General features: G+C 41.6%; 1 protein-coding gene across 2 annotated transcripts in view; it reads right to left on the bottom strand.

Moving 5' to 3' along the window:
• The window catches only part of PDZD8 (PDZ domain containing 8), a 148,331-nt gene that overhangs the window by 74,798 nt on the left and 59,107 nt on the right, over nucleotides 1-14,426 (bottom strand). For both annotated transcript variants that reach the window (XM_073354247.1, XM_073354248.1), the window contains one exon: nucleotides 11,195-11,297. In XM_073354247.1, the coding sequence (XP_073210348.1) occupies nucleotides 11,195-11,297 (103 nt within the window). The remainder of the gene's footprint in view (nucleotides 1-11,194; nucleotides 11,298-14,426) is intronic.

Genomic DNA, 14,426 nt, shown 5'->3' with positions numbered 1-14,426 from the left:
AATTAGTGTTTCACAGCCACTTCAAATTTGACATTACAGTTCAGTATCTCCAGGCAATTCATTTCAATGGGTGTTGAATTTGATTTATATGATTTTTCTCATTTTAACATCCACATGTTCCTATGCCAGATACCTTTAAATATAATTTTTTTTTAAAAAAAAAATCTATAATTTATTTAAATGAAGCTCCACAAAAAGATATGGCCTGTTATTTTTAAAGCACATCAACTGTCTTGCCTAAAACAATTTTTAAAATTGCATACAGATAATTCACCGAAGGCCCTATTCAGCCACAAAATCTACCAGAAAGGCTGCAAATCTTGACAAATCCATTCAACTGAAAGATTAGCTTGCTTTGAAGCCCCTAATTGCAGAGCCTTTTCCCTGCTATAGTAATCCTAGAAGGTATCTATTTGCCAGGTAAGAGGACAAGACCTGCACACTGAAGCAGCTAATCTTCTTCCCTACATATGTAAGTGTTCAGAGGACTGACTCCCCGAATGCTCAGTAGAGTAAGTGCTTGCTGGCGTCTCTTTGGAAGATGAGGATGCTGGAAAATTTACCCAAATAAATTTGCAGTTTTCTCCATGGCTGTTCTGTCTAAAACTCACAGAAACCTTGTGAAACCGCTGGAAAGACAAAATTCTGCTGGATGGGGTATTCTAAATGCATTTCTTTAACTGGAAGTATTTATTTAGCGAAACATAAAATTTATACATACCGTAAGGATTTGTTGTTTATATGTTTTGGGACTTGTGACGGGGTTGGGACTCATCACCGCAGCACCTCCTCCTGTTCACTCTGGGAATTAACTCAGTTCATGCTGAGTGCCCTCTGCCAGTGATGTCCTGTCCGTCTCTCACCCTAGATTGTCGTCTCAACCCGCGTTGCTCCCAGCTTGCGGCGTCCTCTTCAGGACACCGCCCTCCGGCAGTGCCCATGCTGTTGACTCTGGGAATTAGCTCAGTCCATGTGGAGCGCCCTTCGCTTGTGGTGTCCCGTCCGTCTCTTGCCCTCCATTGGTGTCTGGACCCACGTTGCTCCCCGCTCAGCGGCGTCCTCTTCAGGACACTGCCCTCCGGCCGTGCCCACTGCTCCGATCTCACCCCCTTCTGGGGGTTTGGTGTGGTCAGCAGTCCTTTTTTGCCCAACCACAATGGCCAACCACACCCCAAAGTTTAACCCCTTTTGGCAGGGGTCTGGTGCAGTCCGTGATGGCCACTCCGAATGGCCAGGTGGAAGTGGAAGGGGGGGGACCCAGGCCCGCCCTCTACTCTAGGTCCCGACCCAGGGACCCTTTGGCAGCTGCCTTCCTGCCTGCCCCCCTTCTCGCCCTTTGTCCATCTCTCTCCCTGGACATTTCCCCTTCGGCCCCTTTGCATTGGCTAGGCCCTTTTTCTCAGGGCTTGCAGCTCAGCAGGTACCGGGAAGGAGTTCCCTTCTGCTCCCCAAGCCTGCCCAGGATTACGCTGTCCCTGGTGCTGGTCTCCTCATGCAGGAAACAGACCTTCACCCTCTGAAGGCCTGGGAGAGACTGCCTGCTCCCTTCCTGGGCAGCCATTATATAGGGCCTAGCCTAGCCATGATTGGCTCTCTAACAGGCCCTCCCTGATTGGATGCCACCCTGCACAGCCGCTCTGGCCTGTTGTAGCACAATCTGGCATGGGGGTGGGGCACCGCCCCACCACAGGACTCAATGATCAGATGCAAATTCCTCTCCTAGCCTATTAGGAGAAAAACTATTCCTTTATTAATACAAGCACACAGGCATACTAAGTATTGTCTGGACCTCACTGTTGGCTGAAAATAGAGCTTTCAAATTATCTACTTAACTATTTTCAGAACAACAACTGTCTTCTCTTTTCTGTGGTGTTTGACCTTTAAATTAGAAGTCTGCTTTTTAATCATGGAAACAGTGGATAGGCCGAGATGAATTTCTTTCTACAAGTCTTTAAAACAGCGTATATACCCCAGTAAGTCAATACTTTTATACAATTCACAATGCCAGTAACAGCTGAGTATTTGGTGACATGCAGATTATGAAATACAATCAAAACAGGAGGAGACAGGCACAAGCTAGTCTCTAGACTCCAGAGGCACTGAATCCAATTTGTAAGAGTCCCAAGAAAAATGGAGGAGGTATTAGTCTATCTACGTTTCCCCCACATTTGGCATTATTTAATAAGTTAATAAAATTGGCAGTCTCACTCAAAAGGTCCAGTACTACAACAACAGCAGAAAAATATGTAGATAGTAACTGAACTAATGATGCACACTACTATTTCTATTATTTTACTTTCGAACAAACAGCAAATGCAAAAGTTATCCAGTTTAAAGTTTCCATGCTCATATTGGGCATGAGACACCTAGAAGACAACGATCTACAGTGGTTATACATAGGCTGAACTATTCAGCATAAAGACTGTGCAAAGAAAGAGAAAACACTATTTCCCTCCCCCTCCCCCCCCCAAGTGTTGCAGAATTACTTATATTAACAAATCCTAACATCCTAGGAACTTCAAAGCTCAGTTCTAGGTTTGTCCTGCTCTACTCTGCTGGGAGCAGGCACAGAAATGCTGCTATTCTTAGAAAGGTGTGGTGCTACTATATGGCCATTTCTGGGGGTTTGGAAGGATACCCACTCAGAAAAGGCATTAATCTCCACAGCTGATTTTGAACTAACAAAACTCTATGGAATAAAAACCTAACACTTTAGGGTCCATTTCTGTAACTCATACACTTGTTATCTGGAGTTATTTTCATTTTATTTCATAAGATAATTAAAAGTCTGGATAGAAAAAACCTTTGCTAATCTTACACATTACTGTGGGTGAAATCCTGGCACTAATGAAGTCAGGGGCAAAATTACCATTGATTTCAATGAGGCCAGGATTTCACACTACGTGAACAAGATAAAATGTAGCATAGGACAAATTTTTCTTTTAGTATGTACCCACCTAATTGAAAAAGCTAGTTTCCATTTTAGTGGACAACTTTCAAAACATCTATATAAAAAGCTATGACCCTTACACCTCATACAAGGTACAGCTTCTAGTTAATATCTGTATACTAAAAATAAAATAAATAAATAAATAAATAAATAAATAGTGTGAAGTGTCGCAAGACACCCATCTTTAATGATCTTCCCTTCTAAGGTACAGAATACTATTTATGTATAATTATGATGCTACAATACTATTTATCCATAATTATGACATTCAGAAATTAACATTAATTCCACCAGTCTACACTATTCATGTTTTTAGTAGTGTGTGGATTTTGTATGGGAATGTGCCAAATCATCTCTCAAATTATTAATTTGAGCTATGAACATGATCTGATAAATACCTTGGAGGCATCAGACCCCTTTCTATTATAACAGGCATTTCAGTAACACACTGGATATGTTTAATAACAGCATCATTTTTCAAAACTAATTGTGACACCTACTAATATTCCATAAATAAAGGGATCAGATTAGAGTCTCACCACCATTCATTATGAAGTATTAAAGCTGTCTAATCTCTTATCACTGCTAACAAAGAATGAAAATGCCAATAACTACAGAATATGAGTATTTTTCTTATGAAAACAGTAGAACATAATTCACAGTACAAATCAGATGCTGTGCCTTCATGTGGTTATAAAGCTCTTCTGAATTAAACAATTCTAAAATTGAACATATGTAATTTTTTCATTTGCCCTAAGTTGTCTATTTTCATTTTTTAAGATTTCTGGACTCTTTGATATACATTCTAACAATTTTATCTCAGTTGCTACTGAATTGACTGGAATTAAGAGGAGGCTTAAATGTTAAAGAGAACCTAGAAGTAATACAAAATCCTCAACTTACCAATGAATAATATCTCCCCAATACAGCCAAAAGTCAACTGCATAGACTAATGTTGGAGCTCAGGAAGCTTCTCTTGTTCGGAAGAGCAAGTAATTCTGAGTTACAACTTCCCATCCAAATATTCAATCAATTATTCCTATTGAGTGACTTGTCATTACTATGTGTTAAGAGATTCAAGTATACTGAATAAATTCATGTTATTTGTTTTATTGGGTTGTCAACTCTTACGATTTTATCATTATTCTTGCAATAATCTGGTGTTTTTCTTAAGGCGACAACTCCTAAAGGAGTTTGATTAGGCAAGTATTTTTTTTTTTTTAAAAGAAGTATCTAGCCCTCAAGGTTGTGGAGAAAATTCTGACCTGAGCAAACCCTAAAGACTCTACCAAAAAAAGCCAACCCCCCGCCCCCCCCCCCAAAAAAACCAACACCACAGCGCAAATCAATAAAGAGCCAAAATTTTTATATTAAAATAAATCTCATGATGTTTTGTCGTGTGATTCATGATTTTTGCATGCTTGGGGTTGGCAATACTGGCTTTCATAGTGCCAAATTCTAGCCAAGTCTCAGGAGTACACAATGGAAGGAAGGGTGCAACAAGCCTTTCCTTGACTCTTGCATTTCTGAACAGGGGTTGGCCAGAATTTGACTGAGCATTACAGTTCCTCCTTGTGTTCTCTTTAGGCCAGCCCTGACGAACCCCACCACCTTCACAAATGATCTGCAGATCTGGCTGAGTGAAAAGCATGCTACACTCTTCAAGGGTACTGGAGCAATTGTTCCTGGGAGTACACATCAGAATCCTCAATTGGCATTCTGACTGATTCACCCAGAATTTTTACTGTGGGCTCGAGCCACACCACAGAGCCTCAGGGCATGTCTACCCTACAATAAAAAACTCACAGGTCCAAGTCTCAGAGCACTGGTCACCTGACTTGGGCCACGGGGCTATAAAACTTGAGTGCTGACACTTGGGCCAGAGCCTTAGCTCTGAGATTCTCTCCACTTGTGGGGTCTCAGAGCCTGGGCTCCAGCCTAAGGGTTTACACTGCAATTTATTAGATTCACAGCACGAGCCCCCTGAGCCCAAGTCAGCTAACCTGGGTCAGCTGTGTTGCAGGTCTTTTATTTCAGTGTACACATACCCTCAGTCCCTCCTCTGGCATGCACAGTAGAAACTGGTATTTCACATCTAGTCTTTTCTTAATCTGTCTTGTCTACACTACAAATCCATTACTAGGTTAGCTATACTGGCAGAGCCCCAGTGTTGATGCAGCATATGCCAACAGGAGTTTCACTGTCAGCATAGTAACACCACCTTCCCAAACACCAGATATGCTAACAAAGGAGCATTCTTCTTAGAGTGTGTGCCATATTTGTCCACGCCTTATATTAGTATACAGCTATATAACTCATTTACTGTATGTGTCCAAGATCCAAGACTCACGAAGTCACTGAATTTTATTCCTCTTCCCATGTATCCTTTGGAATTTTGATGATCAGATAAATTCACCCCACAATAGTATCTCCCAACTGAATTAAGAAGCAAGTTTTATTAGAAGTATTTTCTATCCAAGCTATTACTTTGTCAATTAAAATAGCTTACTTTAAAACAAGCAACAACAGGTTACTAACTGTTCTGTAACTGATGTTCTTTGAGATGTGTTGCGTATGTCCATTCCACGTTAGTTGTGTTTATGCCCAGTGCACTAGAATTGGAGATTCCTTTTAGCAGTACCACTCAGGACAGCGCACACACCCTCTGTTGCCTCGTGCTGCTGAGTGATGGTATAAAGTGTGGAGCCAGCCCCAACTGCTGCCCCCGCCCCCCCAGTCCTTTTTATGGGACAGACTCTGATATAGAGAGGTAGGAGGGTGGGTTGTGAAATAGACAGGTGTAACATATCAAAGAACAACAATTACAGAACAGGTCAGTAAATGTTTTTCTTCTTCAGGCGATTACATCCACTTCAGGTGACTCACAAGCAGTTCAAACCGGAGATGTGTTTCGGATTCCAGTCATTGTTCAGATAAAGGACTACTTGTCCAAACTTGGCAACAGTCTCTTCTGGAATGTTGATATGGCATAAGGAGTTATAAAGGTACATATTGATGACCAAGCTGCAGTCCTACAAGTTTCTGACATAGACAATTGAGCTAAAAATGCTGCAGAAGCTGCATGAGATCTTGCTGAGTGTGCTACCACCCTGCTTGGCAGGGCTATGATGGCAATTTCATAGCACAGGTATATACAGGAGGAAATCCAGGACAAGATCTTCTGCGCTGAGGTAGAAAGGCCCTTCATCCTGTCTGCAACTACCAAAGAAGTTGAAAGAAGAACAGGAGTACTTCTGGCACCTTAGAGACTAACGAATTTATTTGAGCATAAGCTTTCGCGGGCTACAGCCCACTTCATCGGATGCATAGGAGGGAACATATAGTAAGAAGATGTATATATACACACATACAGAGAACATGAAAAGGTGGAGTAAGAGGCTAATTAATTGAGATGAGCTATTATCAGCAGGAGAAAAAAAACTTTTGTAGTGATAATCAAGATGGCCCATGTAGACAGTTGACAAGAAGGTGTGCGGATACTTAACATTGGGAAATAGATTCATGACCTGGATCAGGATAGCCAACACCCTTCTAACATCCAACATATGGAGCCTCTCCACATTCTTATGAGAACGGGGCTTAGGAAGAGAGTCAATTAGTATACTGTTTGATTGTAGTGGAAGTCTAACACTAAACCAAAAATCTTGGATGTGGACTTTGGTATACTTTGTCCCTATAAAAGACTGTAAGGAGGTTCAGCTACCACTGGCCTTAATTCCCCCACTCTTCTCGCAGAGGTAATGAATACCAAAAATTGACAGATGAAGAGGGAAGAAATAACATCTGCCATCTGAGGATATAAAATGACCAAATGGTTTAAGAACCTAATTGACACTGACCAACAACTAGAGGGTGGAAAGCAGAGATAGGTGAACTCTGATAGAGCTAAGAAGATAGGACTTGTTATTTCAGGTAGAACAAAAACAGTCCAGAATATGTTGTATACAGGCCCAGACTGGCAAAATACTCCTTTGCTATGACCATATGGAAAATAATTTCTACTTCAACAGGTAAGACTATCTAATTAAAAGGCTGTCTATTCCCAGAATAATCTACCTTCTGAGGCATTAACCCTGGAGCATCCAGGCTGTACGACGAAGAGCATCTGGACTACGATTTAACAAGTGACCGTGGTCCGGGAGATCAGGTCTGGCTCTGGAGATAGTGTCAAAGGAGCCTTGGCTGAGAGAATCAGCAGACTGGAAAAACAATACTGTCAAGGCCACACTGGCACTATGAGGATCATGTGAGCATGATCCTCAGCAACACTCTGAAAAGGAGTGGAACAGGAGGGTAAACATAATTCAGATTGTCTTTCTGGGATAACATGAAAGCATCCGTCAGAGATCCCTGACTGTGACCTGCCCTTTAACAAAAGGGTTAGAATTTCTTGTTGTGGCAAGTAGCAACCAGGTCTATTTGAGAGACCCTCAACACCAGGTCTGAAAAATAAGCCTTAACTGTATGTGCCCTGAGAGACTACTTGCAATCTTTGTTGAAAAATCTGCCCAAAATTGTTCTGAATCCCCAGGATGTTTTGAAATGAATTGCACTGGTGACACAAAATACCCAAAGCTGTATTGCACCTTGACAGAGACTGTCCTACCTGGCCCCTCCCTATCTCTATCCTCCATCTTGTTTCCTTGAGGACTGTTCCAAGGACATTGATTTCTTGAAGGAGGTTGGCTCCTTGGAAGCATGCTACCTATGCTTTTTCCTTGGCACTGAAGAAGGGCACAGAATGTTTGAATGGGCACTTCTGACAGGGGCAGATGTGCTCAGTACCCATCCTAAGTGGGAAGGCTTTGACAGTGGACACCAGGCTGCCTCCATGAGAAGATGATGCAGTCTTACCTCTCTATCTTTCTTAATCGGGGCTTGAAGTCTTTACATATTTGACACCTGTCCTGGATGTAACCCTCACCTAAGCACTTCAGATACTGAAAAGAAGGTCACTTAATGGCACAGACTTCTCAAAGCCAGTGCAAGGCTTAAAAGTCTGGAGACAGAGGATTTCTCGATACCAAGAGTTGGTAACCAGAACAAACAGCTCCCTAAGTAAAACCAATTAAATTAAAAAAGTAACTATTGATGAGTACACTAACTATAATAAAAATAAACTAACACCCCAACTACCAATCACAGACAGTAAGAAGAATCGGAGGGAGACTGGTGGCAACTGAACGCTTTATACCATTTAGCAGCAACACAAGGCAGCGCATATGCTATCCCAATGAGTACCTGTGACAATTTTCATGGTACACAGGACTGTCACCTTGTTACCCACTGCCTCTAGCAAGGAGTAGACCTGCCTGTGGTAACTGGGTGTTAGGGAGCTAACACCACCAGCCTAACCTACCTGTTAGCCACTCAAACACTCTCCTCTGGGCTACATGGGCCCTGTCTGTGTCTTTCAGGTTAACAATAAATGCACTCAAGTCCCTTTGAATCATTCCCACGTAATATCCAACCCCTGACATTGGCTACTCACAGAAATCCCAGACCCTCTGTCCCCAAAGGAGCAGTGTGCCCCAGTTTACTAGCTTTACCTTAAATCACCACTCTTGTAAAAAATCATACAGCACTTGTGAGCAGTTAAAACAAAAACAGGTTTAAGAAAGAATGGAGTTTAGATTCAAGAAAGTGGTGAAAACAAATGGCTATGATACAACACAAAATCATAACACACAAACCTGGATCTACAGTTATTACTCGTTATCTTTCCTATCTAATAAAGTGGGTTTCCCTGCCCAAAGTTCAGTCTCTGCTGTAGAGCTGGCTGGCTTCACAGGAACCAAGATCCAATTTTTCCATTTGAACATCCCTCTTCACCAAGATGTCTCCTCAGTGAAAGGATTCAGAGTGCTTTTCCCCACCCTGTGTTACAATGAAACAGTCTTTTGTCACTTTTCATAGACAGGGCAAACCTGTCTTGTTGCAGTGTTCCTTTACAACCTCCCAGTGGTTTTGATGGTTTGCAGTGGTCTCTGATAATTTTGGAGTGGAGCAAGGCTAGACCACTAAGGGGTAACAACCCTCTCATACTTGAATGGGCCCATAATGAGACATTTTATCCCCTGGTGACTAACTTTTACTCCAATATCATAAAATGTACTTTCAATAAATTTGATATTTCTGAAAATATAACCCGTACGTACTTCTTGCAATGATTCTGAGTCTTGCTAAGTTACAAGCTTTCTGTAGGAACCTTACAACACAATATCCATTATGGATAGTCTGTAAGACATGTGTTTGATGTAGTGATTTTGTCACGTCTGAGACACGAGTTATTTGCAAAGAACAGGGACCCTTTGCCAAAGGGTCTCCATGTGACAATACTGCAAAGGGAAAAATCTGACTGGCGCACTAGACATGCACATACCTGAAGTGGAATAGACGTTCTACCACCCAAAGAACATGTGGTTCTTACCTTACAGACTTGTAATATACACACACCGAGAACATACTTCAGTTAAATTAATAGATTTCATAAACTAGCTAAGTTGTGTGAAATTTCTCAAAGTTAAATTGCTGTGTGCAGTATTTTATGTTGAAAGCCATACAACTCCACACACAAAAACGTTTAAAGAGCTTCCAGTGCTACGATATGTGCTCTCTAACATACATCACCTCCACCTTATGTGACAAAAAATGTTCCTAGTTTATGCCAACAACACTAGTGTTGTTCCAATAGAGTTCTTTTCATATTTATCTTGTTTAAACACTCAAAGGATTGCTATCAATGTACCACAAACATTTTAACAACTCAGCTGTAGGTAATTCACAGTTTGCACTGTGCTTACTATGGCACTGAAAGTTATCTACATAAATTTTTTTTTAAACACATTATGGGACAAAATTTCCAAAAGTGTTCAGGTGCTTAAGTAGGAACAGAGCTCTTTTGAAAATCTGGAGGTCCGAAACTATTTTTCTCTCTCAAACTGGCCATCAGTTTCACTATACTGCCACCTGCTGTCAAAAATGTACTACTGCAATGAGAATTAGTCGTTTTCAACTTCTACAGCTAATGAAGAAGCACGAGAAAGGCAGGCATAACAATATTCCTGCCCATACCGATTTTAAAGAAAATATTTATTCTTTGAAAAAGGGCATGAATTTGAATGTCCTTATTACCACATGCTGTCAGCATAATTTTGTGTAAAATCAATGTAGACACAATTGCTAAGGCACAGATCAGGCAAATGTCATGCAACTTTATACATATCAACAAGACCACGCAGATAAGGACCTGCTGGCAATATTGGGTCCAATCCCGCAATCTCCTCACACAAATATGGTACAATTCACTTCACAAGGAATTCTGCCCACAGAACTTCTAAGGAAGTATATTAGCAGTTATGAAGAGATGCAAGGTGGGTTTATTGCTTGCTCATATTGGAAAAAATATTGATAAGCAAAGATCAGTAGTACTGAAGAAGCAGAATGTACTATTCTTGTTGAGCAAAAAGGAGAGGGGAGAGGATTGGAGCACCTTAACCTTCTTCTCCCCCCTGCCGCCCCGAACAAGTACCACTGGGCTCTAAACATAATAGAGAAAGATATTTAAACAACTTTTACAAATATTTATTAAAATGAAGGTTTTTTAAAAATTCACTTTTTCAGCAGAATCCCAACACAGTTTGATTACTACCACCATCATAGGATCTGAAATTACAACTGTTTCCATTTTTTGAAGGCAATATATGTTTCAAAGACACTATATGTTTGAGAAACTCTTCCTGACAAGAAGAAAAAGTAGTTTGTGGATTGTGTGCTGCTAAACTAACAGGAGAGCTCAGATAGGATACATGATTCTACACTACCGTAAAAGTCAGGAGTACTTCTGTTACCCAAACTCTTATTATTTTGCAGACTCTTATTAATTAGTTCTTTAGGCATGTAATGTCTTCATCATTTTTCCTGTACATTTGGACTGTTAAGCATTTCAACGGTCCAATTTTTAACGAATGCATATGCGCAGTTGTGCACTTCATGTGTGTGTTAAAATTGGGTCTTATATGAGCAAGCAGCACTGTGGTGGTAATTGCTCATGGACGTCATTCACGTGCGTCTTTTTTGATAAGCAGGCCTTTAGCGACAAAAGTTGGTATCTAGCAGTCCCTGACTGCACTTGATGTACCAGTTATGAATAATGAACATATATAGTCTAGAAAGAGTATATGAGAGTTTGTCATATAGTAATACAATATGTATGCATTTTACCGTTTTAATGGAACTCCGAGATTTTTCTTCCCAGACATTACTGCTCAGCTCAAACGTGCAATGAACATTTGTTTCTCTTTCATAGGATCCAAAAATCAGTAATCTGAAATACAGAAGTAGTAATTATTTTTAATAATAATCTGGGCTGTGTAATCTGTAGGGTACATATTTATTACAGAATCACATCTTTTCTTTTTAAACTCATTCATCCTTTTTATATACACTGCAATACGAAACCAGGAATTCTCCCGTATTAAAATTCTCTCTCTCTCTCTCTCTCACACACACACTCTTCTTCTACAACTCAAGCAAAGCTCTCACTCAAAAGGGAGGTTTATAGAACACTTGCACCCTCTAGTGGAAGAATTAAGTAAATAAAATTGGCCAGAATTCTTAATGCCATATATAAATAAATATTTTTCCTGTAAAATGAATAGAAAAACAATCTGTATTTACAGACAAATGTTTTGAGTCTCCTGACTTCATTTCCCCCCCCCCCCGCCCCGCCCAGCCCACTCTCGACTTGCTTGATTCAAATAGCAGACCATTATTACAACATCTAGGATAAGATTTTGTTTTGTAGCAATTTGTTTCATTACACAGAAGTTCTATCACCCTTGTGACTTTTCTTTACAATAGTACTAACACACACCTATTTCATGTATCACATCTTAAAGCAAAAGATGATGAAGAGCTTCTCAAACTTGATAACATGCACAATAAATGAAATTCAGTGACCTCTGGGGTGGAGTGCAGCACTCAAGCCTGCTACACGAGAGCATACAGATGGGACACTTTGGGATGGAAATTGGAGCTGTCTTCTGAAGAGAATGATGGGTCTTTACGGTTTGTGCAGAGCTGACAAGAACGCTGTCTCCAAGGTCTCATCCAACAGATCTTACTTATAGTAAGCTTCATAACCCTCAATATATACATATCTAAAGGATGGACAGCTCAAACAATCCTGGGATGCCAGCCTGTTCTAGGAAGTTTAGGTACTTCTGATCTAGGGTTGCCAGGTGTTCGGTTTTCGACAGGAACGCACAGCTGACTGGACCATTAGAAGTCTGGTTGGCAGGCTCCCTACCTGGCTCCACGGAAGCTGTGACAAGTCACTCAGCTCCTACTGGTAGATGCAGCCAGGGGGTCTCCACATGCTGCCCTCACCCCAAGAGCCAGCTCCACAGTTCTCATTGGCCAGGAATCACAGCCAATGGGAGTTGTAGGGGCAGCGCCTGTGGACAGAGGCAGCATGCAGAGCCCCATGGCCGCCCCTCCGCCTAGGGACTTGTTGCCACTTCCAGGGAGCAGTCAGAGGTAAGTGCTGCCCGGAGCCTGCACCCCTCACGTGCCCCAAACCCCTGCCCCAGCCCTGAGCCCCCTCCCACACCCAAACTCTCTCCAAGAGCTCACACCCCACACCCCTTTCCATACCCCAACACCCTGCCCAGAGCCCCCTCCTGCATCCCAAACCTGTCATCCCCAGTCCTACCCCAGAGCCCGCACCCTGAACCCCTCATTTCTGATCCCACCCCAGAGTCTGCACCTAGAGCCTGTACCCCAACCCCTGCCCAAGCTCTGAGCCCTCTCCCAGAACCCAACCCCCGCCTCAGCCCAGAGCTCCTTCCTACACTCTGTACTCCTCAGACCCACCCCCCAGACCAGAGCCCCCTCCTGCACCCCAAACATCTTATCCTCAGCTCCATCTCGCTCCTCCAGCTGGACCCCTCACCCCCTCCCATGCCCCAACCCCCTGCCCCAGATCAGTAAAAATGAGCGAGTGAGGGTGGGGGAGAGCAAGTGACAGAGGGAGGGTGGATGGAGCGAGTGGGGTGTGGCCTCGGAGCAGCATGCCCCTGAATGTACCTGCTTCTCAAAGAAGGTACCTGCATTTTAAATTAGTGAACTGTGTAATACACACACATCTTGGATTTTGATCAATGCAATCTTGAAGTTGGTGAAAGATGCACTTAAAACGTTACGTTTGTGTAAGTGGGGAGGAAGGGGAACAAGAATGAAGACAAAGGAAGTTAGAAACCCACAGCGGAAGTTATTTCATAGCTAAAATTAATATTTTACCACATTCACATATCTCCACTCATCCTGAACAACCAACACTTCTGAACCATGGTTATCGGTTAAACAGTCATGTTCAAGGAAGTGTCTAAAAAGCACCTCTCTGTCTGAAAGCTAAACTACATTCTCCTAAAGCCAAAAACCTGTTAGAAAGGGTTTCACTAATAACTATTCATATCTGAGTGGCCCTTGTGCACCAATCCCAGAAAAACCCTCTCTAGCTAACCTCTGAGCCATAACTTTTAAATTGGCACTCATTTTCCAATACCTTTAATAGTAATAACTTTATTACAGCTTCTTCATATGAAGAATAAGCTTACGAATCTTATCAGGATCTGGGGAGGGGTGAAGGGGGGCAGGGAAGATGTAAGTAGCACTACATAGGATAATAATATTTCACCTTTTTACCCCGTAATAGTGATATCTGGCAATGTATAGCACTTCTTGCAGTTAGTCTGTAACAGTCTCTCACATGTTAAGTTTGCTTCATACTTCTCTCTCTTCTGGGCAAGAATTCTAATCTTTATTTCAGGGACAAGAGGATGACATCAGGACACTGGTTTACTTGCTGACATTGCTCTTCTATCTCCTTATTCTTAACTAATGTATGTATACATGTCAGCATTGACACTTTCACACAAACTTTTATCAACCAAAAATACCCTCAAAATGAAAGCACAAAGAGAAATGTAACATTGAGCAATGCCAACTTTTTAATGAGGAATGCCAGTTATTAAAACTACAACACATTTAGCTTATAAAATTGCAAATATAGAAATAAAAGAGTTGAATATGGCTCTAATTTACCACCGGAATAGATCTAGAGTAATGCCATTAAAGCCAGTATTACCCTATTGCAATAGAGCACAATACCGTCACAAAATGACAATTTCTTAAGTAACAGATGCTGAATTACTTCAGCAACCAGGCTATCGGAACATAACCCGACACTGCATATGATACATTTGTTAATAGGTTCTAATAATTTAGATGTGGAAGGAAAGTTAAGATCTGGGCCAAAGTCAGCCCTGGTGTAACCAGTCATAATTCCCATTTGCTTCAATGGGAGGTTCACTTGCATACATCCAAGCTCATTTTGGTCTGTAATCTTGTTTCTGTAAACAGTGAGGCAAAGAAAATTTAAAAAAAGATAATT

This window comes from Lepidochelys kempii, chromosome 7 (assembly GCF_965140265.1).
Source record: "Lepidochelys kempii isolate rLepKem1 chromosome 7, rLepKem1.hap2, whole genome shotgun sequence".
NCBI classification, from domain to species: Eukaryota; Metazoa; Chordata; order Testudines; family Cheloniidae; genus Lepidochelys; species Lepidochelys kempii.
The sequence above is the reverse complement of the archived record's forward strand: the minus strand, read 5'-3'. Positions and strand labels throughout refer to the sequence as shown.